Below are 24,397 nucleotides of genomic sequence, written 5' to 3'. Positions count from 1 at the left end.
GCTCATATTTCCTACCTTGGGTCCTGGGCTGCCTTTCTCTCCTTTGGACCCCTGTTTTGTTTGAAAGGAGAACGAACAAAACCCTTTAGTGCAAGCAGCCCACTCCAGCGAACATACCAACCAGAATATTTTACCTTTAAGACATTGGGTCCGGTGAATTAAGACAAGTGCAAACTAATTAGCGTGTGCAAAGCTGATCTTCATACCTGGTGCAAAGCCATTTGACTCAGCGGGCCAAAACGTTTTTGCATGTGTGCCTTCAGGAATATGCAGATTGTTATGGCAGGAGGCTACGCGAATCTAAATACCATCTGCAAAGCGATTTATCAAACCCCAAACTGATTGCGGGCGCAGTTTTTGCGTCTGTAATTTGCACGTTTGACAGTCGGGTGCAAACTCACACCCAAAGTTGTTGGTGGTGATTGTGGCCAGAAAGAAGGCATTGGTATAATGACGAAGGAGAGATAGTCTGTGTGCATGTGAGCACAACAATAGTAGAGCAATATTAGTGGAGAAAAAGACGTCTGCCCTGGACGGATTAATCAAAACCTTCCACCCCCTGCACCAGGCTGTAGAGGAACTGAGCAGCTCCTTCAGTGACAGGCTGAGACACCCTGCCTGTAAAAAGGAGCGCTACCGCAGGTCATTCATCCCTGCTGCCATCAGATTATACAATGCTGCAAAATAACTGTAACCACCACTGTAACTATAACTGTAACTGTAATAACCAACATGCGATAACTAATGTGCAATTCTATTTAATACACTGTGCAATAATCCTGAAAGAAGTGACTTCTGCTGCTACTTCACCCGAATATATGTCAATACACACGCGTTTAAGCCACAGTGAATGTACAGAAGACATCCTCTGCCTTATTTCTTTTTGTATTTTTCTTTTTCCTACCTACTTCTTTCTGATCCATGGTATAACGAGGACACACTGTATATATATGATGCATCTTGTCCTACTTGATTCCTATGATTATTGATTACTGAGCCGATGTGACATGTGAATTTCTCCAATGTGAAATCAATAAAGCCTATCTTATCTTATCTTATCTTAATGCAGCGGGAAGCAAACAGCCTTCTATGAAATTAAACTTAAATATTGTGGCATGCTTATAAAAAATAAAACTGAATGGGCTGGGGGAAGGGGGTAGTGCACATCTGTAACTTGTGGTAAGAGGGATTTTTTTTCCTCCCTCAATGTTCCTTCAGGGGCTGTGTATGAAGCTCAGTTATGTTTAATTAAATTATTACAGGCCTACCTTGATTTGCAATAATTTGGGTCAAGCGGCTGTTGTGAGCAGATGGTGGCGGTAAAGCTACCTGTCTAGAGACTAATTTCGCTGTAAGTCTGACTGTACGGCTCCTTCCCGCACTAAACTCTGTCAGAGGGGGGTCGGATCAAAGTCAACCTTTTCAAGTTTTACGATTGAAAATACACTATAAGTAATTTTAAATATGTATTATCATTATGACTATCATTTTATTATCATCATAAACTTTAACTTTCATGCTCAAACTGCCAGCATGGAATCCAGCGGACCACCAGTTTGGTCTGCTGGATTTAAATGGGTAACATTTTTATAGCTCACCCACAACACGACCACTTATTGCACCCCCCCCCCCCCCCCCCCATTCAATTTAGCACGACTTATTTAGAATTTTGAAGATCAGGCCCTTAGTCTGTAGATGGACATCCAAATAATTGCAGAGGTCTGTGATAACAGATCCATGCAGATTGGTTGGCACACCTGGTAAAGGTGTGTACAATACCATGAAGTAAATGAATGTTTTATTGCAACACTGCTACCATAATCCAGGCATTGGTTTGACACAGAAATTGTTATGTGATTGAAAAGACCGATTCTCACAAAATCCCAAAGGCACAATTGTTGGTTCCAAAGGCACAATTCACATTTGGGTTAGCCGTACAACTCTATCATTCTGTTGATTCTTACTCTAGCGCCTGGTAGTCCCGCAAGGCCCTGCAGACCCTCTGGTCCTGGTTCTCCTGGTTCACCCTGCAATCGTGGACAGCACAGTCAGATGTGCTGCTACAGCAGGTGGATGTTATGTGTTTATACAAGTTTGCCCGAAGCATGAGACGGATGAGAAGCTGGTGAGCGCCCAAACAGTTTGTAAGAAACACGATCAGAATGGCCTCACCTTGACAGAACGGCCAGGAGCGCCAGCGGCTCCACGCTCACCCTGAAGGCAACACATGAGAGCAAGTTCAACCGTTAGCGATGAAGCAAGAGCGAAATTCATGTGCGGGATCACTGCTTGCATGCATGGCACATATTAGACCATTGTGAACTGTTAAATATACAACGCATAAAGCATGATAATTATTAATTATATCATAGTTCATAGTTACAGGGCCTTCAAATTTTTATGTATTTCACCTGAATTTCCAATACTGGGCCGACAATAAGTAACACGTTATTGTGGAGACGTGGTTTTATTTTTATTTTTACGCCTTGTGGCAGTCAGTTACATTCAGTGTTTTAATTTAATTTCAATATAAATCCAGCGGTTCTGTGAGGGCATTAGTTTGCAAAAAGCATAACGGAGACCCAGAAATACAGCAGACAGTTCAGGGAGGAATTGGAAATGTGGCACGATTTAAAGCAGATGTGGCTTATAAAATGATGGCCCACTCACAATGATGGCCCACTCACAATGATGGCCCACTCACAAATCCATCTTTGCAAAATTAAAGAAAGGATCCGGAACTAGTGGAAACATCCCAATACAACGCTGTCCACCTAGACTGATAGGCTGAGTATGGAGAGGATTGGTCAGAGAAGCAGTTGAAAGGCCCATTGGTACCGAGGAGGAGCTGCAGAGATCCACAGCTCAGGTGGAAGAATCTGTCAACAGGACAACTATTAGTTGTCCACTCCACTAATCTGGCGTCTACTGTATAAGCCATTGTTAAAATAGTCTAGTCAGATGAGAACAAAGTACTCCATTTTTTGCCTATTTCAAAATATACGGTATTTGTGGAGGAAAACCAATAACAGCACTTCACTGTCTAATGCTGCCTTCACACGGCAGCATTAGGCCGTGTGAAGGCTTTTCTTCTGCAGGGGAGAATCAATCATTCTCCTTCCTCTTCCCCATTCTACACTCATTTTCATTGGCCAGCCACTTAAAATCTTGGTTTTTCAATTAAACTCTGGCAACATTAAACTCTGTGTGGCAACATTACAAACGCATGAAAAGGTCAACAGGTATCAACAACTTTGCAAAGCACTGTGAACATCTGAATAGCTTACCGGTGGTCCAGCTGGTCCTGGAATGCCAGGGGGCCCCTTAAAAAAAAACAAAAATGGAGAAGATTTACCACACAACAGGCTGCTGGTGAATACACATAAACACAAAGATAATTTACACTGACCTGCGGTCCTCTGACTCCTGTCCCCATTAACAAGTCAGTCTTTCCCGACCCTTCAATATCCTATATAATAAAAGAAAAATGTGAGAAGTAAAAGATTGAACTAAAATGCTCTGATGTCGTGAATGTAGAAAACATCTTGCACTCCTCTTCTCTTAGATGACCTTGTGTCCATTGCTCAGCTTATGTAAGCAGTAATTGGTATGGCCTGTGTCTGATGTAAACTGGCATCACCTCTCCAAAGACTTTGGTTCCTGGAGGGCCGGGTGGGCCGGGGAGTCCAGGTGGACCTGCCGGGCCTCTCTTTCCTGGTCGACCAACCGGCCCCTGGGGTCCGGGAGACCCTGGAAAGCCCACCTCTCCGACATCACCCTGAGCAGACAAAGACACAGAGAACATTAAGGCTGCCTCACTTAGCAGAACAGCTTTTTTTGTATCCGTTCAGTGAAACCAGCGCGTTATGCACGCCCTGCAATACAGTTTGAAGCCAGTGAATTACCTTTGGTCCAGGTGGTCCGGGCAGCCCTTGGTCACCCTGAAGGTTTAAAAAATACACAATGAAAAAAAAAAAAATCTTTGGTGACTATCAGCTGTCTTAGCTTGTAGATTAAGTAATTTCCCTCTGGGATTATTAAAGTATGTCTGATTCTGATTCTGATTTGACTGCCATGTTTAAGGAACTACCGCACATCAGAACTATCTAGGATGAGAACGCTTGAAATAGATCCATTGTCTGTTGATGTGAAATTCATAAAAAAATTATCCCACCTTCTCTCCAGCAGCTCCGGGTGGACCTGGAGAGCCGTTTGTCCCTGCAGGACCCTGGACGGAACAAACACAGACAGCCACCAATCAAATGTCTATAAGGGGGTGAAGGGAAAGTAAGAAGTAACATTGTTCATGCTAACGTGGCAAACTAGCTCTCAGGCATTCCCACTGAGATCAAGACCTACAGAGCACAGATTCTATGAAAGGAATAACGCTAATCAGTTTCATTTAGATGTAAAATCATCCATGGCAATGTTAAGCTGCAAGCCTGGACTCATGTTGCTACCTGTAGCAGGACATTAGCAGCATTAACACCTGCAATGGCATGGATGATTTCATTCTTGAGTCACTGATTTCCCATTATTCATCTTTAAAGCTGAAATAATGAGAAGTGAGTTTATTCATTTTCTTTTCTTTTGAGAGGAACCCATTCAAAACCAAAGTACAGCAATATTTCCCGACCATTTAATGCAATCCTCTGACCTGCGCATGCAATAGGTGACATGCACGTCTTTGAAGGTGCCATTACGACCTAAACAAATACATAGGTACAGTTTGTAGGGAAGGAGTTGTTTATTTTCCAACATGATGTCAAACAGCAACTTCTTAAGTATTAATGCAACATGACAGTGTAGGAAATGGTTTGAATGCTAAACGGTCCTGCCAGCAGTCCAGATCCACCACAGATAACAGCGGTCAAGGTAGAAGCCGAGCTCTGCCAGCCTTAGCTGCGGAATCCATGAATCATTCGTTCTTTCTGGTTTCAAATGATAATCAAAGAAATAAATAAAAGTAAATGATTACCATCTTAATGGTATTTCAATTTTATGCACACTATTGGTCAAAAGTTTGGACTTACTTTCTCATTCAAAAAGCTAAAATATCCAAGATGTTTTGAGTTAATTCACACATTTGTGTTTGACACATAATTCTGTACTATAGTTTTGAGTCATAGTTTTGATGTCTTCACTATGTATCTGCAATGTAGAAAGTCATTAAAAATAATGAAAAGCCATTGAATGACAAAGGTTAGCCCAAACGTCTGACTGAAAGAGTATAAAAACAGCATTTTTTTTTCATACTATCTATTTTAGGCTTAGATCCAAAGTACAAAATAGAAACATGGACCACCTATTGAGTTTGCCTGGAAATTGTTTCCATGCAACAGTGTGGGTAATATAGCCACAATTTAAATTTTGCACTGATATAAGGCAAAAATTATACCTGCTGCTATCAGACGGCTGCTGATATTCTAGCCTTTGTATCAGTGTGACTAGGATAAACACCCTCTGTTACCCAGAAGCTTTTATTTCATTAAACCAATCCTGATTGGCCGGTGATTATGATGCAAAAGTGGGTCTGTTTTGTATCAAATGGATATATGTATGAATGGATATATGTTAGCCAGGGATTGAAAATGAATTAAGCTCTAGCAGAGTTTGGTAAAGACAACGTAGACGATGTTAAATCATTATCACCTGACATTTGAAGCAGCGGTCTTAAAGGGCAAGTATCATCATATTTTAGATCCAGAAAAGTGAGGCTACTTAGAAAGCAAGATTTTGGTTTGTGATAGAGTATAAAGACTGGGCTCTTGAGCAATAGAGGTAAGTCTTGTGCTCTAATGAATCCAGACTAACCCTGTCCCAGAGGGATAGCTGCATCAGTGTTGGTCATTGGCCCAAAGGATGGAAGCTGGAAGCTAAGATCAGGTTATTCCATCAGTGGTTTTCTTCCTATTGACAATCGTTGGCATATGCCTACAAATACCTTGCTCTGAGGTCTGACTGTCCTCTCGTTTCTAAAAGATCTTTTGGACAGTCTATATAATAGCAAGGAGTGCCTGCCATTTGTTGGAAGCAGAAAAAGTGACTGTTTTTTTTAAAATAAAACAACACTTTTTCGTTGGAATATGTCATGAGGAAAAACAGTTCAACCCCTCTAAATGCTCTTTGCACCAGGATCAAAAACGTTGTGTCCATATAAATGACCATCCATTAAAATTACTGTGGGTGTTGATTGTTTCACAAGGTTTTTAGGCTGAGAATATGCACGGTTTGCAGGTTTTTTTTTTTTTTTTGCATTCACGATTGTAAATGTGTCCTCTTTCAGTCTAAAGACGTGTCTTCAGACTTTATTTCAACATTTGCCTTCCCTTCCAATACCCACACGTGTAGCATTAGCTTGATGCGCCATTTTAGAAAACAGAACCTGCTGCTCCAACAAAAAAAAAAATTATTCCAGGTTCAAGTGGAGAAAGGTGGAACAGGAATTACACCTGCTGAATGCTGCCAAGATTTTAGTGCTCTTAAACTTCGGTTTCTGTCACAAGCAGCCATTACCTCAGGGAGAATGGTCTTATCACAGAGTACTTTCAGATCCCTGGTACTGGTTAAGCTGCTCTTGCTCTCGAACATAATCTCTGACTTTCACTGGACAAATCACCACATATACCTTTGTCTCATGAACTTAAGCTGGAGACGTTGCTATCACCGCTTTTGCCTTGAGTCGTCATTGCGTGATACACTGTTGGCCTGAGTTAGACGTCCTACACATATCTCCATCCTTCTGCATATCTGGCTGCCTATCTTGACTTCAGAAAAGAAATGCATGTAACTATCAATCGCTACAACTTAAAACACAGTTGCTAACAAAAAGTTGAAAAGAAAATTGATGATACAAGCCCTTTAGACATTGAGATTGAATTTAAAAACAAGCCCATCCCTTTGGTGGGTACTTCAGCGCTGCAACAAATGTGTGGTCTTCATGATGCCTTTACAGAGACTGAGCACACTACTCATGCATTTGACTGTCAGTCTGTCATTCAAGGTTCCCTTGTTTCGCCATGAAACTGGAACAGTATACCTCGCCTGAACCCCAGGCAGACTCAAGCCCAGAACCCGAAGCAACTCCAGAGGCAAAACTAAAATCAGAAGTGGAACCAGGACCAAGTTTTGGACTGAGAACTGACGCCAACTCTGGGCTCAAACCTGAACCGAGAGTCCCAGAACCACTCAACTCATCCTCAAATATCTGCAACAAAGCAGAGAAGACGGAGAAATGGCAGGGGTGTAGAAGATGGATGAACGAGGACAGAAAGAATGAAGTTAGATGGTTTTCAGAACAGCATGGTAGGACGGTAAAACACAGATGCCACATAATGGGTACAAAGACAAAAACAGACAAAGAGGAAATTCAAATCACAGTATGATGGCAGAATATCTGTCTAATCTGAAAATCCAACGCACATTTAAATAAAATGAAAGTAAAATCTTCATATTTAGAAGCTGGGTAGGACCTGAGAGGTACAAAAACATGCATGACTGAACACAGAAATATAGATTTTTATATATCTATAACTAAACAAAACGTAAGTTGAAAGGTAACCTACTGGTATTCCCTGTTTGCCTTGAAGTCCATCACTGCCAGGTGCACCAGTGGGTCCCGTAAAGCCAGGGGTCAGTTCTGAAGACAACTGGGGTGCAGGAGTCCCAGGAGGCCCTGGAGGCCCCGGAGGACCTGGTGGACCCTGGAAATCCAAAGAACGGTTATTTTTCACAATGGAAATTAAATTATGTCAAACCATTCAAATTATCGTCTTGTTATTGATGTTTGTAGTTTTTGGCTTTTACCCTGATGAAAACAGTGTCAGTGTCCAGATCCTCAAAGCCAGAACCAATGGCATCTGGTCCATACTAAAACATAAACACAATGTTTGTTTTTTATCATTAAAGTCGTTAAGGTATTTCATGAAGTTTTTTTTTTTTACAAACCATTTGTAAAAAGTTTATTATAATCTGCTCACTGGTACACTGCGGGATCTGGGAGGTCCTGGGGGTCCTGGAAGACCAGGGGGTCCTGGCAAACCAACTCCCGAGTCTCCCTGTGATCGAGAGATATACAGAGCAGAAAATGATCAGAACCTTTTTCCTTTTTGCCGTCTTTTCCTCTGCTCTTATGCAATTAAGGGATTAAACGGTCTTTGCTTAATGGTGTTTGCCTATTTAGACCCAATGCTTTGTCAAAGACTAAGACCTAAGCACAACTAGAAGAAAAACTACTTTTAAGTTGTCCTCTAACAATCTGTTAAGAGATGTTTGGAAGTGTTTTAAAAGCATTTCATACAAAAACGTTCATGTGAAGTACAGCGTGCTGGTTACTTCATAATTTTGCACATTTGAAGTTCTGTAGCTCACATATTAAAGTACAAAATGGTCAATGGTGTGTCTACTGCTGGACAGTTCTAACCTACCATGCGTCAATTCATGCACACCGCTTTGACAATCAATCACTTAAAGACATTTATGTATTCTACTTATAGTCTACTTTGAGGAAGTGTGTTTATACGACACCAGAATCAGGAGATTACTGATTTAACATTATATGTGAGATTTGTCCATTTTAATGACCATTTATTGTCATGATTCATGAGAATACTTTATTAAAATGGAAAATAGATAAAATCACAAGGACACAATTACTGTGGTTGATTTAAAGGGATGTAACAGAATTGCAGCATAGCAGTGATTAATATGATGTCAGGAATATAATGAATGTTCGTGTCAGGTCAAGCTTGAAATGATGCAAACATCACTCTGCGTGTCACTTGGAAAAGTCTGGGATTGTTTCTAGATGTACCTTTTCCCCTTTAGCTCCAGCTTCTCCCCTCAACCCTGGAAATCCCCGTTGTCCTTTTTGACCCTGGTGGGACAGTTACATCTACATGAGTGATGTGTCATGAACAACAGCAACGCAAATAGAAAAATAAAAGAGAACCCTGAATATTGCGTTACTCACCAGTTCACCTTTATCACCTTTGCTTCCCTGCAAAAGGAGAATGTGAATGATTCAAAAGGTTCAGAGGGAAATGGCTCTGTGATTTTGGCCCTTCATTTGTTTTCTCTATTCTTCCAACAATACAAAAAACAAACAATGAAACTCTCATAGCTGATTCTTTTCTCTAAATCTTTTCAGGCTCAGAACTTCTCTGCTTGCTGTGTTTCTCTCCTAGATAAAGCCACTAAAGGATATAACTGGATTTTGGAGGCAGAGAGGCGTGGCTTTGCCACACGTCTTGTTTTGGTCTACCTGGCAGTGCTCACAAGCCCACCTAGTGTTGACATTTCTCTTGTTGCTCTTTTAAACACAAACGTAATCTGTATTTATGAACTGACGTTGTAAAGTGCCTTGAGATGACGTTCGTTGTGAATTGGTGCTATGTAAATAAAAATGAATTGAATTTAGAACCTAAGTGAAAGGGCGTAGACTTCACAGTGTGCTACTGTGTCAGAATTCAAATGTCCATGTTAAAGGAACAGTGGAGGATTTAAGGGTGAAACTTCAGTGCTCTATGAATACCACCCCACCTCCCTGGTCAGATACATTAGAAGAGGATTATTGAGCAGTATTAAGCTAAAAAGCATATATTCTGCTACTGAAGTGCTACTGAAGTGCAAGATACCAAGATGGGAGTGTAACAAACAAACCTTCTGTCCATCTATCCCTGGTGTTCCAGGGGTTCCAGGAGTTCCCGGTGGTCCTTGTGGTCCAGGTGTTCCAGGTGTTCCACGCTCCTTTTTGTGTACGTAGTGAGGTCCTGGAGGACCGGGAGGCCCAGGTGGTCCACGGTCACCCCGTTCCCCTTTCAAACCAGGCCTGATGTCAACCTGTAAACGTCAAGTCTTTAAAGCCTAAGTAATTACATTTTTGCACCTATGAAGACGATTAGGTGCAAAATGTGAAGTTGCTAAATTCAAACTCAATGTTAAAGTCTTTATATCATTTAGATCTTTAGGTGACTGTATAAATTATTTCAAAAAGTTTAAAAGTAATTCCGTTGATCATTTCTATTTCCTGCCAAATAGTAAAATGTTGATGACAGATTTTGCTTCCATTTAGACAAAATCCACTAGAAGCAGTTCAGCCCACACGTGTACTTACGTGTCCAGGCCGCTCTCCTGCCTCTTCGGTTGGTTGAGACTCTGGACATATAACAAGTTGTATTGATAAGCCTGATACATTAAAATATGACGTGATCATTTGTCAATCATTGTAAATTAATTACACGTGGTAATTCTTCAGACTTTATAAAGTGACGACCATACCGGCAAAGTAAAATCTCATCTGACCAAGGCACCTTCTTTGAATGTTTGCTCTGTCACCTAAATGACTTGTGTCACTCTGCAAATATTATTTCTTATGAAGTTCTTTCAGCAATTTGTTTTCTTTGCCTCTCTTCTGTTTCATAAAGCCTAGATTTATGGAGTAAACAGGTAATACAAATTATGCAAACAGAATTCACCCTCTCGTTATTATGTTCCTCTTAGGTAGTTCTATGATTAATGCTCTACTTATTTGGCCTCTCCGTTATGGTGGACAAGTGTGTTGCAGTTGTGTCTTGCCCTTCCATTTACAGATGTTTAATTAGACAGCACTTCTTAGGATATTCAAAGCATGGGGACTTTGGTTTCAAACAAAACTCTAAGGCTATCAGAAAATACATGTATTTTCACTGATAAAAGGTAAAAGTTATTCACAGGACTCTTTTTACTGTGTAGATGACTTCTGAAGGCAATTGGTTGCACTAGATTTTACACGTGGGGTATTTAGAGTAAAGCAAACTGAAAAATGCATTACGGATACTTTTAGTTTTTATTGTAAAACAAATTATAAAAAAACATGTAAAATGTTCCTTCCATTTCATAATTATGCACTACATTTTTTTTGTTCTATCAGGGGGGAAAAAAATCTATGCAATGAAGTTTGTGTCTGTAATGAGACAAAATGTGGAATAGTTTAGCTATGAAGTCTTTTTGCAAAGGCATGTACCAGGCCACGTAAACTCCAATATTTGGATGAATTGTTTCCATTGACATTATGAAGTCTCATTCTGACCTGTTATCAGCAGATCCTTATTGGCTACAGTAGGAGTCATGGAACCAGAGTACTCATCAAGCTCCACATCTGGTAGTACAGTGGGCGGGGCTATAACTGGGTAGCTGTGCTCCCCCTAGAGGAAAATAGAGAAAATTGTTAAAGGTGATCTGTTGTTAGCAAGATCAAACAGGTTCATCCTATGAGTAGCAATAGCAGCAACAAGAAGTTGGGAGAAGTTATTCAAAGGGAAGCTATGAATAAATTCAGTCCATTTTACCATAAGGGGCAAGGCTTTTCTTTCCAAAGACCAGAATGGGGAGCAATATCCAACTTTAACAAACATGATTTCAGTCCAGTCATACTGTGATGAAATGGAATTTACTTTCATGACATGTTTGCCATCTAAAGTTTAGTATCTAATACCAACCATAAAGAAAAACCGGGACTTCATGTATCAGTAAGCAGCTGGAGTTTACGCATCTGTTATAGATCCACCAGTTCGAAGGTGTGAATCCTCCTCAGGTGATAAGTTAACACTACTATGAGTTCTTTTAACCCTTTCTGGATGTGATAACATATAAAGGAATGCTACTAAACTGAAAAGCCTTTTCAAACTCATTCACACATGCAGAGGCGCATAAACGGGAATTAACATATTAACCTCTGGAGTAATATACAAAACAAAAGAAAAGGTTTGGCGAATTGTGTTCTCTTACTAAGAATCATCTCAAGAGCAGAGCTGATAGCATCCAGTGTGACTTTAACATGTAGAAACAAGCATCCTGCATCAGAGAAGGCAGTTCCCTTTGAAGCTTCAAACTTCGAGCAGATCCTGGGATGTTTTGGGTCAAACTGACTTCTCGCCTGTGGGAGGATTAAAGAACAGCGCAAGAAGGAAAGATAGCTACCTACCGGCTGTTTTGCTCCATCTTCCCTTTTCCTGAAGTCTTCCTCTGTCTCTCTGTCATCCAGAGGATCATCTCCACTTGCGTATCCTGAGGCCTGTGTTCATTTTAAATTATGGTATGTCAAGAAATGGCAAAAACAGTGCAATACAAGTCTTCAGATATGCCATTTTTTAAAATATGTTGCTTAATATAATCCAAGATTATTTTTCATTTCTTATTTTCACTCATTTTCCATCCTTGTGCAAAAAGTATTTTCACCAAACTGCAGCTGACCAGGCTAGCAATGAAACAACCTAAAGCAAATTAAACATTGTCCAATATTTGTACCGGAGGAGTCAATTTTGGCAAAGCACACAATAAAATAGAAATCCTCCGAGAATTATTGAGTACAAAGACTTGATTGAAATTGAAAAAGAAAAAAAAAGTCTCAGTTGTAAAAGTAAAAGCTTAAAATACTTTCAAAGATTAGAAGAAAGTGGTTGTTTCAAATAGGCATGGCTTATCATGTTACCCAGCATTGCCCCTCTTCAACCAGTCAGTAGCATTCCTATTCATATATATATATATATATATATATATATATATATATATATATATATATATATATATATATATATATATATATATATATGTGTAATCTTCTAACTAACTTTTTTATTATTTAAAAAAATCCAAAATGTAGTCAATTTTCCTGGTAGAAATAAAGAAATAGAAATCAACATCTCCACAGTAAACTTTTAAGCCACAAGAGGGCAGTCTTGTCTTCCACCTGTCCCCATTCTGCACTCTTCTAGCTGCTGTGTTTGAGTGTCTCACATAAGGATCGTCCTCTTCACACTGCTCCTCAGCTGCTCTAGGATCATCCTTTATGACCAGCTGCTGAATCGACCCCTGCAGGTGGACCAAGACGGAGGACAAGACAAAGGTTAAATTGTCACACCATCAATACTAGATCTACCAACTTACCTAAAAACAAAGAAATGGCATCATCAACACAAAATGATATATTGAGGGAAAAGCCTCTGGGTACAGCGTCTCTTTTGGATTCTGATCTGAATTGACTGATTTTGCAGGGAATTATCAAAACCTGTAATTAGTATACACAAAGTACATCTGTGGTTGTTTTAAAGTGTTTCATAAAAAATCAAGTAAGAAATCAGATAGCTTTTGCTTAAGTGGAAAACGACTTAAGGATTACCCTAACTGGCATAATCCAAGCCTTTAAATGGACCACAACTAAGCCATGTTGACATCTCTAACTTCCTCATCTGTTATTGATTTACTCCCCCAAGCTTTTTTTTTTTAAACTATCTTCTCTTGCATCTCCCCACCCTCCCTTCCTCAGTCTCTGATACTTCCTCTCATCTCGCCTTCTTCCTGCCTCTGATCTTCTAAAATATGCAGGACGGAGGCAGCCACAGATGCAATACCAGGGATGACCGTGAGACTGACTGGGAGTCTTATTTGGTGACTCTAACCGTTTGTTATAACCGGTTAAAACGCTGTAGACCAGCTCTAAATCTTCACAGAACATCCCATTTGTAAACTATACATAACATATTCAACAATCAATAAATTAGAACCCTACAGAGGAGGCAATTTATTTAAGTAATAATCACAAGGAGAAACTTATATTTACAGACTCGTTACACACCGACTAATTATGCATTTTTATTTTGATGACAAAGGCTTGAAGATAATGAAAACACAAAATTAAGAATCTCCAAAAATCACATATGATATCACAAAATACCTATCAGAAAAGTTTGATTTATTCATAAATGTAAATCCATGCTATATGATGTCCCATACAATCCTTGTGAAGACTGCTGACTAGACAGTCACAGACAGCCTCTGACATCCTCCATCCTCTGACGGTCAAAGCTGAAGTAGCTTGAGGCATGCAGAGTGCTGCATCCAAACATGGCAATGAAAAGTTGCATGGAAGGAAAACGTGTGCTGCAGATAAAGGTGCGCTAGCAACAGAGAAGATTGTTAAGCAAGGACCATTCAAAGGTTTGGTGGAGTGGATTGAGGCTGGAGTCACAGCTCCAAGAGCCACGACGCACAGATGTACCGAGGACGCCACTGTCACATTCCTGGAGTTGAGCCACTCCTAAAACAATGGCAGAAGCAACTTACCTAAAGGAAAAGCACTAAAAATACTTGCTCAGTGCTCTTTTTAGGTTAAAAGTAAATCTGACATTTTATATATAAATAAAGCTCCCAGAATCTGGAGGAAGAGTGGAGAGGTACACAATCCAAGTTGCTTGTGGTCAATAGGGAATTTTCTCCAGTTAGTGATGATACGGGTAGCGCTGTTATCTATCAGTGTTGTCCAGTATTTTTACCTTGGCATCCATGGAATCTATATAACACGTGGGATTTATTTCCTGAATGAATTGTAGAAACAGTTTTTCTTTTCAAATACATTTTTTATTGAGATCTATCCATCGGGACAATAGGGGCAAATGATTAAAAATCACAAAGCAAAAGCAAAAGCTCTAAAGCTGTACATTGGTTTTCCAGTCGCTTAAAACCTCAGATAGCTCAGAGGACATGCACTCTCTTCAGATTGGAATAAATGGTTGGAAACTCTTTTTCCGCTCAATGAAATCAACGTATAGGTATGGGCCCCCAGGTCGTTCTTCAGGATCAGTGAATGAAGGAGACTCAAAGCTGACTATTTTGAGTATTATTCTGCCGTTATTGCATTCAAAGGAAGAACTAAGATGGAAGAAACTATTTAAAAGAAAATAAATCCCAGGACAAGTCTAAACATGTCTGTAGTGCAGCATTTTTATGTTTTATGTATATTTTGTAAAATATTTTTGACTGTGGCGAGCTGAAATTGTCACACCTTCAACCACAAAATGTCACATTGTGGGTCGTCAAATCATTAAACTTTCAGATGCCCCTATTGAGACGAAGTTTGGTATACACAACAACGGGAAGGCGTTTTAAGTCAGATGTGCTTGTTTGTTTTCGTGTCTCTGCAGCAATGGACATTGATTAATTAGAAAATAATCTCCTCAGAAACAGAGATGTTTCACTTGCCTGAATGTTGGAAAGTTTCCAGAAGGAGACAAATGAGGTCATGCATTTCAACTCTGTAGCGTGGTAATGAGAGGCCCATCCGCACACAGACACTGACATGAGCAGCGTCATTGTACCCGGAGACGTAAAAAGAATAAAAGATACCCACAACAGATGTGTGAATAACGTGTTTTACTTACCTCAAACTTATCGAGCCCGGTGCTTCCGGCATTGGCAACAAATATGCCAGAGTTGTGGGAAAAGGTGAGTTTTTCTGGCCTGCGATGGAACGTCACCCTCTCAGCCTCACCACAATCCATGTAAAGACGCACCTCATTTTGCTCCACCACCACCTACAGCAGGAAAAAGCTATTTGTTAGAAATATAGCTCAGTCTTATTATCCCTCTCCCCCAAATCCGCTCATACTTTCATTGTAGTACTTATTCTTTATGCATTTTACCTCTGCTCAAGATTTGTGGGCATCTCTTTGTCTTTGTCATGTGCAACATCCAAAAATATCTGCCTGTGAAACTAAAACTGAACTGAATCTTTGCTCCGGTAATTAAATGGGAGATTTAATTCTGTATTTCATAATCTTTTTTTTGGGGGGGGGATTTTTTGCAGCTCTAGTGGCTCGCTTTTTTCAAAAGTAGGCTGACAGGAAGGGGGGGAGAGACATTCAGCAAAGGACCGCAGGTCAGATTCGAACCCGGGTCAACCGCGTCAAGGACTAAGGCATGGTAACATGGTAAAAAAAAAAATGCAGGATAAAACAACAAGAACGACTTAAAACAGGAACCAATCTAGCAGAGGTTTCTTGAAGCCGATTATTTTCAACGTGACAGGTAGAAAAGCCTCAACCAGGTGTTTAGTAGCCCACCGTGAACCGTGTCCACTGGTCAGTCATGTCTGGGACAGTGAAAGCAGCAGCTTTGTGGCTGTGGGATGCCTGCTCTTTGTCAGTGTAGTACAGTAAGATGGTCTGGACGCCTCCATGAACTCTACTGAGGGCCAAACCCAGCTCCACAACCTTCTGATTGGCATCTGTGATGGCGAAAAGGACGCCTCCTGTCTGGTTGGCTGGACGCACCTGGAGAGGTGGACAGAATGAGCATATCAGGCAATGACAATTAACAACTAAATAAAAAAAACAGATGTATATAATGTAAACGACAAAGATTTCTGAGTTTCAACCCCTTTGAGAAAAATTATTTTGGGCCAACTTTTTAAAGCTTAAAGAAACTTGGAAATATGTGAATTGCACAAGGTAGTGACACAGCAAGGTGCTCATTCACAATTGCAGAAGACCAACATTAAATGCTGTGTTTGTTAAGTGCAAAGAAAATTATGCTATTGATGCTTGTTTTTTTTCAAATAAAAATCTGAAAAGGATGGACTTCCTTAGTCACCTCTGAGAGCCCCGAAATAAAATGCAGTGTGAGAAACAGCCTCAGTCCACCTTCGCTCTGCTCAATTAAGATTAATATTGTCATTTTTGGCCTACATGTTAAAATTACAGTGGAAACACTGCACTGCATCACCCCTGTGGTGAAAGAGGGTGGAACATCATGGTGTGTGGATATCTTAAGGAAGCTTGTCAGTCTTCACAGCCTTGAATTTATAATCTGTACCTGTGTTGCTCAAAATTACCTGCTACCATGTGTCGGTCGATTGCATAAAAAATCCCAATGAAATGCTTTGATGTTAGCGCCTAAAATGTGAAACATTTTGAAATAGCTCAAAGGAGATCATACATACTTTTGCAAGGCACTGGACCACAAACGGCACTATGACGCACTACTCAGTAACAGCGTAAACAAGTTTAAAAGTATGTTGGGTTGTAAATCAGCACCGTGACAATAATGGCGAAGTCCCTGTAGAAAGGCCCCGGCACAAAGGTTGACGCGAGTCGGCCGACGTTGGCTTCGCTTCCAAAGCTGTAGGCTGGGAACCCCTCAAAGCCCGGCGTGAAGAAGACGGAGGGTGGGAGAGGGAACCCGATCAATTCCATCAGGTTCAGATGACTTCCCGAACTTTTCTCTGACAGAGACAACATGAGGGCAGAAGGTCAACACAGAACACCACTGGATGAAAAATGACAGATACCACAGATCCACTCAAGTCATGTACAGATGGTCTGTAGTGAAAGGATGCCTTCATCTTCTACTCCGTGTGCAGATGTAGATAACTGAAATTGTGTTAATGACATTTCCAACAGATGCGCAGATCTTTCCGCCACCCCTGCTTTGGCCGTTTAACCCAGAGCGTCAGATTAAAGAGCGCAGGAATCATCCTAACGGGGCTTTAATCTGGGCTGATTTGATCCAGACAAGCGCCCACGCACCACTGCCCTGCCTCGTATGGACATAATCCCTCGAAGCAGAAACGCGCACACACAATGTGCGGTAATTAGAGTATTTAGTCTGCATGTGAAGCGACGGCCTCACCGTCCCATGATTCCCCTTTTGGGGGGAACCCCGTCTCCCATGGCAACAAAACCAGCATTCCAGCCAGGCTAGCCACTGCAATCCATATTTCTGTCATATGCACAAACACACAGAGAGTCTCACTCTCCAGAACGCACACAATGCCCAGACCAGACCAGACAGGCCAACATTCGGGGGGTCTCTAATTCGTCGGCCTGACCGACTGGAAACAAGCGTGATTAGAGGTTTGTGGTTGTATGTTTTTGTGCCGCGCGTAGGTGGGCTGTGCACCACTCACACAACTACAAGGAGGACCTTTGCATTTTTGAAAGTTTATTGTTGCCAACAGAGGTGGGAATGGGTGCATAAACTAAAACACTCCAAAAGCCTCACACCTCCAGTCCAGATGTGCAGGCTCCGAGCCTCTGCAATGGCCAAAAGGACCCAATGACCTCCGGGAGAGCTGAAGTTCTAGTCGGGATGCCGGTGCTGGTTTCAGAATAGTTATGGTTTACCGCAGCGCAACGAGATTAACATTTTAAAGTCAGGTAAAAAAAAAAAAAAACGAATCCAACACGATCTTGGTTGAAGGAATATGTTAGAGATTATAAATATGTCAGTGTTTCTATTAAAAGCACATCATTGCAGGACAGTAAGTACCAGACAAGTTCTGGTAACTGAATGCACTTTAATTTGATTAAATTTAATTTGACTTGAGATGGCATGTGTTGGTGCTATATAAATAAAATTTAATTGAATTTAACTTTATTACGTAATCACAAACAAGTGTGACTACCTGCTTAGAAGCAGCTTCTCTGGTTGCTACAATGCCAGGAAGGAAATAGAACAATGGGAAATATTTAAGAGAGCTGCCATTCTGCCCTGGAACGGACATCCCAGCAAATTACTCTAAATGTCAGACCATGCAAGGCTCAAAGACACTGTCAGAAAAATAAATGTTGCAGGTGTCCCAGGCCAGATCTTTGATGATATTAATTTAATTAATGATAATCAGAATTATTAAAAAAGACATAACATGTATAGGGCTGGGTTGGCCAAAGGAAGAAATCCAGACCACTGATGTTGAAACTCACCATGCATGGTGGATTCCACCCCACATCCAGTATCCACAGGCTATACACTAAGCGCAAAAAAGGAGGCAGAGGCCTAGCGAGCATCAGAGCCATCACTGAAGATGAAACATCCAAGCTCCAAGAATATATCAGGAAGATGGCCTCAAGGGATGAAGTGCTCAGTGAATGTCTCAGACAATGGAAGCTGGAAGAGAAGGAACTGAATGAACCATCATGGGAGGAAAAACCCCTGCATGGGATGTACCACCGACAGATAGCTGAAGTGGCTGATATGACCAAATCCTACCAATGGCTTGAGAGGGCTGGACTGAAGGACAACACTGAAGTGCCAATGATGGCAGCGCAAGAGCAGACTTTGAGCACCAGAGCAATAGAGGCCCAGATCTACCATACCAGGAAGATCCCAGGTGCAGACTATGCAAAGAGGCCTCAGAAACCACGCAGCACCTCAAAGCAGGGTGTGAGAATATATGCAGGGAAGGAATACATGGAACGCCATAACCAAGTGGCTGGTATAGTGTACAGAAATATCTGTTCAGAATACCAACTGGAGACCCCCAGGTCAAAATGGGAGGAACCTCCCAAGGTGGTGGAGAATGACAGAGCTAAGATGCTGTGGGACTTCCAGATACAAACAGACAAAAGGGTAATGGCCAACCAATCAGACATTGTGATCATTAATAAGCAGCAGAGGACAATCGTTGTGATCGATGTGGCCATCCCAAATGATGGAAACATCAGGAAAAAGAATATGAAAAACTGCCTGACCGGCTAGATAGATAGATTATCTATCTATCTATCTATCTATCTATCTATCTATCTATCTATCTATCTATCTATCTATCTATCTATCTATCTATCTATCTATCTATCTATCTATCTATCTATCTATCTATATATTATTGTTGAAGTTTGTAAAGTCCAATATCACTAACTCCTTCAGTGTTGCCATCTGTAACCTTTTAATCCCTCTTCGACCCTGACTGCCACATAAAAGCTTCCAGCTGCCTGACCGACTCTCCCTAGTTTTCCCTGAGTCTGCGGACTTAGCTAAGGCCATTCTTACCTCGTCGAACACACTGGGAAAACCCTCGAATGCCAAGAATTATTAGTACAATCTGTGATTTAAAGACCACTTGATGTGATTCTACCGGACATCTGAATCATCAGTGTGAGTTGGCCAAATAAATAAAAAGTTAACTTAAGGTGGATGAACGAAATGAAGTACATTTGAATTGGTGTTTCATTGTTGTGAAAAAGTATTTGCCCCCTTATAGATTTCATTATCAATGTTTCTGCTCAACAAATAGATTTTAATATCATAAAACCCAAGTGCATGAAAAGGAAATTTCCAAATGACACTATCCAAACCCACCTGGCCCTTTATGAAAAGTAATCAACCACCTTGTTAAATGACTGTCCACGTGATCCAAAAAATCACGTCTGACAACATGACATAGTCTTAAAGATCTCTTAGAGCATGTGAGAGATAAAGACATAAACATATATCAGTTGGGAAAGGGTTACAGAACTATCTCTAAGTCTTTAGGACTCCAGTGAACAACAGTAGGTGCTATTGTTCGCAAATGGAAAAAAACGTGGAACAATAGTGAAAAAACAAAACAAAAACAGGCATACCTCACTTGCCTTGAAGCTATAGTTGGTAATGCTGTTCAGAAACAATTTTTATCATACTGGGTGAAATAGTCCTTCCATCCTGACCGTAGTCAATACATTATGTATTCAGAAAAAGGATGTTAAAAATTTTTGACCTCTGTGAGAGCTGCAGGCCTGTAAATACTCTGACCGAATAGCAGGGCTTTGTCAGAAGTTTAATTTGCATGTTATCTAAGCCAGAACAACGCCTTTTTGGGCAATAATATAAAGCTTGGAACTCCACACTACTCCAGACATTTGAATTGAGAAAGCTTTCTGGATAGGAAGCGAAACGTCTTCAAACTTCAGAAAAAAGTCCAGTTGTTTTGTTTTTTTACTTTTTTTGGAATGATCATGACCTGGATGACTGAGAATCTTCACCAGCACATCTATTTGTTCCTGTTCTGTTCCTGCTTTCTTAGAAGAATTGAAGTCAATTCCATCAGCCCAGTCGAAACAAGCCTTCCTGGAACTCTTGCCGTTCTCCGTTACAACTTGGATCAAACACCATCCAACTCTTCGGCCGAGCCAACGTCTGCGTGTTCACCCTCCTATGCTCACCACCGCAACAACCTTTCCAAAGAAGCCACCACTCAGACTGTCTCTGTGTTCCTGCTCACTGATCTCTGGGACCCAGCTCCATTCTGCCACCGTTAGCCACCAGCCAAAGCATTCAATCACCTGCGTGTTGTAGGTGTCTAACCTCTGTTACTTTCTGTTTGCAGTCAGTGACCAGAGCCCTGCTTTTACTCCTGCTTTTACTCATTAAACATTTCAATAAACCTGTTAAACTGTTCACACACCTAGTTCCACCAGTGGTGGTGGTAGTGCGCAGGTCTGGGATACTCTGACGCTTCATGGCCTAAGAGCTTGCTGTAATTCATAGAAGCACAAATTCTGTTCTGTCTTGGAAAACATTTTATGGAAATGTCCGGTCTTCAATTCATGACTATAAACTTAAGCCCACGTGGGTTATGGTACATGACAATGATCTAAAGCACATCCAAAGCACATCACAAGTCCAACTCTAACTGGCTCAACAAAACATTCAGACTTAAATGTAACTGAGATGCAGTTGTGTGACTTTAAGTAATTCATCCATGCAAAAAAAATAAAAATAAAAAATGCAACAACCTCTAATCTGACTGAATTAAAACAATGATGCAAGCCAGAGTGGTCCAAAAGTGACGTAAAAGACGTCACACGCTGCAGATCTTCTATAAGTCAGTTGTGGAGAGTGTGATCTCCTCTGCCATCATCTGTTAGAGTCGCAGCATCAGAACAATTGACCTAAAGAAGCTCAACAAGCTTATAAAGAAGGCCAGCTCTGTTCTGGAGACTCCTCTGGAACCTCTGGAGATGATTGGGCAAAGATGGATTCTTCATAAAATTAAGAAAGTTATGGACAACCCTGAGCATCCTCTTCTTCAGACTGTTGTACAACAACAGTGTCTGCAGTCAGAGAGCAGATCTCCAGACCGGCTGTAAGACAGACCGCCGCAGGAGATCCTTCCTGCCTGCAGCCTTCAGCATCTACTACAGCTCACTGAAGAAACCCGATGAGTTACACTACCATTAAATTTCCCTTTGGGATTAATAAAGTAATTTTGAATTGTTGAATTGAAATGAATAGCAGGAAAATAATTGCGGGCACGAGGTTATTTCTATGAATTACTCCTGTAGTGTAGTGGTTATGTCCAGAGTACAAGGTTTTAATGTAGAATTGGGGAAGAAGTAGCCAAATGATCTATTGTTTGTCACTAGCAGCCATGACTAAACTAGAAACAAAATAGTATGATTTTAAACCATAAATACTTCCCCCAGCATAATTATAAACATCACAAGTGTCAAATGCCCGCAGTCTGAATCCGGCCCGTCAAGGCAATTTATTCGGCCCTCAAGAGCCAAAAAGGCATTTCCTGTCATAAAGTAGAGGCATATATCATTTTAAAGAGTATAAACTGGCTAAAACTATGCGTCCTCTAGCGCAGGGGTCTTCAACAGGGGGTCCGCGACCCCTAGGGGGTCCGCGGAGGTACTGCATGGGGGTCGCGAAAGTTTTGGTTGAATTAAAAATAAATTAATACATTAATAAATTAAAATTAAAACATGAATCTGTCAGTTATGTTAATAGTTCAGTATTGTATGCAATATAACAGGTATGTTTATGCATGCCAGTGGCACTAACAAGCATCACTTATTTTCCTTTTCACATTTATGTTTTAAAAATGTCCATTTAAATAGCTTTTATGCATGATTGCATGCAATTGACAGACATTGTTGATCTTGGCAGGTATCAGTTTATTGTGTTATGTTATGTTTATAAATGGCAGTGGCATGGTCACCCTACTTACTGTGCCTCGCACATGTTTAAAATAAAAACATGAATATATGAACCTGTGTATTATTTGAGTATCTTAGTATTGAATGCACAATAACAAGGTACATTTACACATGGCACTATAGGACCAGTTTGATGTAACACAATTTTATACAATACATATAATTAGGGGGTCCCCGCTCCATCTCGCCATCAGTTTGGGGGTCCTTGGCCTGGAAAACGTTGAAGACCCATGCTCTAGCGAATGTTGATCTTTTTTATTGTGTAGTAACAGCATCTTGCCACTCGATTTCGTATTTTCCACAAAACATCAAAACCCAGAAATGTCCAAAAAGAGAACATGTGATGCAGAATGATGAGTTTAAAGTTTAACTCACCCAATATAAAAAAAATGCAGAAAAACTGTTCAAATGGGCTGAAGAGTGCTAATTTTATGTTACTGTGACATTTTTTTATATTTCTATGTGAACTTGAATGAAATTATGAAATCAAAAACGTCATCTATACAGGTGCAAACGGTGCTTTTAATGACTTCATGATGCCAAAGTGGCCCAATATAGAAATGAGTGTGACACCCTGATCTACGTGATAACAAGTACATTTTTCAACTGTTTAGAGATCTAAATACGGTCACATTTTTTAATTTAAAAGAATTTCAGATCCACTGAAACACCTGCTTATAAACCTTTCCAGCAAATTTAAAAACTGCCACAGTCTTGTCACATATGACTTCAAATTTGAATTTTGGAGACTACATTCCGTGTGGGTACTCAAGTTTGCTCCCTGCTGGCATGGGGGGGGGGGGGGGGGGGGGGTCCTAGGCTTAGATTGCTTATTTCTTGGGGCTGATCATGTTAATGTCTAATTGACCTTAGGATTCAGCTGCTATTTTTTTATGGATGGACACAAAGGTTTGTTACATTCTGCAGCTTTGTATCACTCACCCCTATTCCATTGTTTCAGTGGTTTATTCTTGCCTTTGGTGCTTTCACCTGAGCTCCCCCCAGGAGATGATGTAAAAGTTTTCAGAACGCCGTAGGACACTAACTCCCCCGAGTGCCGAGAGCCGTCCACATCGTTCTCTGTCACTTTGTCCTCTTGTTTCATCCACCACCCTGACGGCGTCCCCTGGGAGGTGGAAGGTTCCTGGGAGGTGACGGTTGGAGAGGTAAGGGTAGGAGGAACGGTGGTGGTTTTTGGGTATGTCCAGAGCCATCCCCAAAACTGGGCATGCACAGCCGTGGAGGCAAGAAAGAAGAAAGCAAGACAGATGTGAAAAGCTCCCATCCTCTATCTGGGGCGATTAGGATGAAAACACTCCAACTGGTCAAACAAATACTACACGGAAAGCCAAGCAGGTGCTATTTGTCCATCTGCAACATGATCTAGGCAATGCAGAATTCTGTAGAGTGAAAGTCCAGGAGATGATGATGGCCAAAAAATATTCCGAAAGCGACTCCCTCTTTTTCTTGTTTCTCTTCTCCTGTCTCTCTTTCTAATGACTTATTTTTTCTGCTGCAATCTCTTGCTCTAACTCTCTGAGGTCTCCTCCCCTCCACACCTCCACACTTCTTTGCTCCCAGTGTAATTTGCCTGTCGACTCCTCTAGAGGGGGGGGGGGGGGTGGCTGTACCATAGACAACTTATTTTTCTCGCGCTATTTATCTCAGGCTGGAAGAATGACAGCTGACCTCTAGAAATGAAATCCACCTTGCAAACACCAGAATTTAACCATGCAAGGAAAGAATATTGAACCTTAAAGAGATACAGACACAATAACTGTCTCCTTCATTAATTCTGCCCAAAGATGTGGATTTCAAGGAGTCTAAATATTTGAATTAGAAGTCAAATCTTTAAGAAAGCTTAGAATTTAGAGTGTTATACT

At 40.8% G+C, this 24,397-nt stretch overlaps 1 protein-coding gene across 1 annotated transcript in view; it reads right to left on the bottom strand.

The window, feature by feature from the left end:
- col15a1b (collagen, type XV, alpha 1b) overlaps positions 1-24,081 on the bottom strand; it is a 38,370-nt gene extending 14,289 nt beyond the window's left edge. The window contains exons 1-23 of the mRNA XM_036129068.1: positions 23,457-24,081; positions 16,848-17,035; positions 15,876-16,085; positions 15,195-15,347; positions 12,775-12,849; positions 11,963-12,052; positions 11,069-11,183; positions 10,115-10,155; positions 9,661-9,840; positions 8,972-8,998; positions 8,813-8,875; positions 7,980-8,057; positions 7,807-7,869; positions 7,566-7,703; positions 7,040-7,207; positions 4,175-4,228; positions 3,906-3,941; positions 3,641-3,778; positions 3,410-3,469; positions 3,288-3,323; positions 2,173-2,214; positions 1,965-2,027; positions 16-51 (exon numbers count right to left, since the gene is read on the bottom strand). Coding sequence (XP_035984961.1) covers positions 16-51; positions 1,965-2,027; positions 2,173-2,214; positions 3,288-3,323; positions 3,410-3,469; positions 3,641-3,778; positions 3,906-3,941; positions 4,175-4,228; positions 7,040-7,207; positions 7,566-7,703; positions 7,807-7,869; positions 7,980-8,057; positions 8,813-8,875; positions 8,972-8,998; positions 9,661-9,840; positions 10,115-10,155; positions 11,069-11,183; positions 11,963-12,052; positions 12,775-12,849; positions 15,195-15,347; positions 15,876-16,085; positions 16,848-17,035; positions 23,457-23,799 — 2,397 coding nt within the window. The 5' untranslated portion in view covers positions 23,800-24,081. The remainder of the gene's footprint in view (positions 1-15; positions 52-1,964; positions 2,028-2,172; positions 2,215-3,287; positions 3,324-3,409; positions 3,470-3,640; positions 3,779-3,905; positions 3,942-4,174; positions 4,229-7,039; positions 7,208-7,565; positions 7,704-7,806; positions 7,870-7,979; positions 8,058-8,812; positions 8,876-8,971; positions 8,999-9,660; positions 9,841-10,114; positions 10,156-11,068; positions 11,184-11,962; positions 12,053-12,774; positions 12,850-15,194; positions 15,348-15,875; positions 16,086-16,847; positions 17,036-23,456) is intronic.
- Positions 24,082-24,397: the final 316 nt, after the last annotated feature.

Source organism: Fundulus heteroclitus, unplaced genomic scaffold (assembly GCF_011125445.2).
Source record: "Fundulus heteroclitus isolate FHET01 unplaced genomic scaffold, MU-UCD_Fhet_4.1 scaffold_133, whole genome shotgun sequence".
Classification (NCBI taxonomy): domain Eukaryota; kingdom Metazoa; phylum Chordata; class Actinopteri; order Cyprinodontiformes; family Fundulidae; genus Fundulus; species Fundulus heteroclitus.
This window is presented reverse-complemented; position numbering and strand designations above follow the sequence as displayed.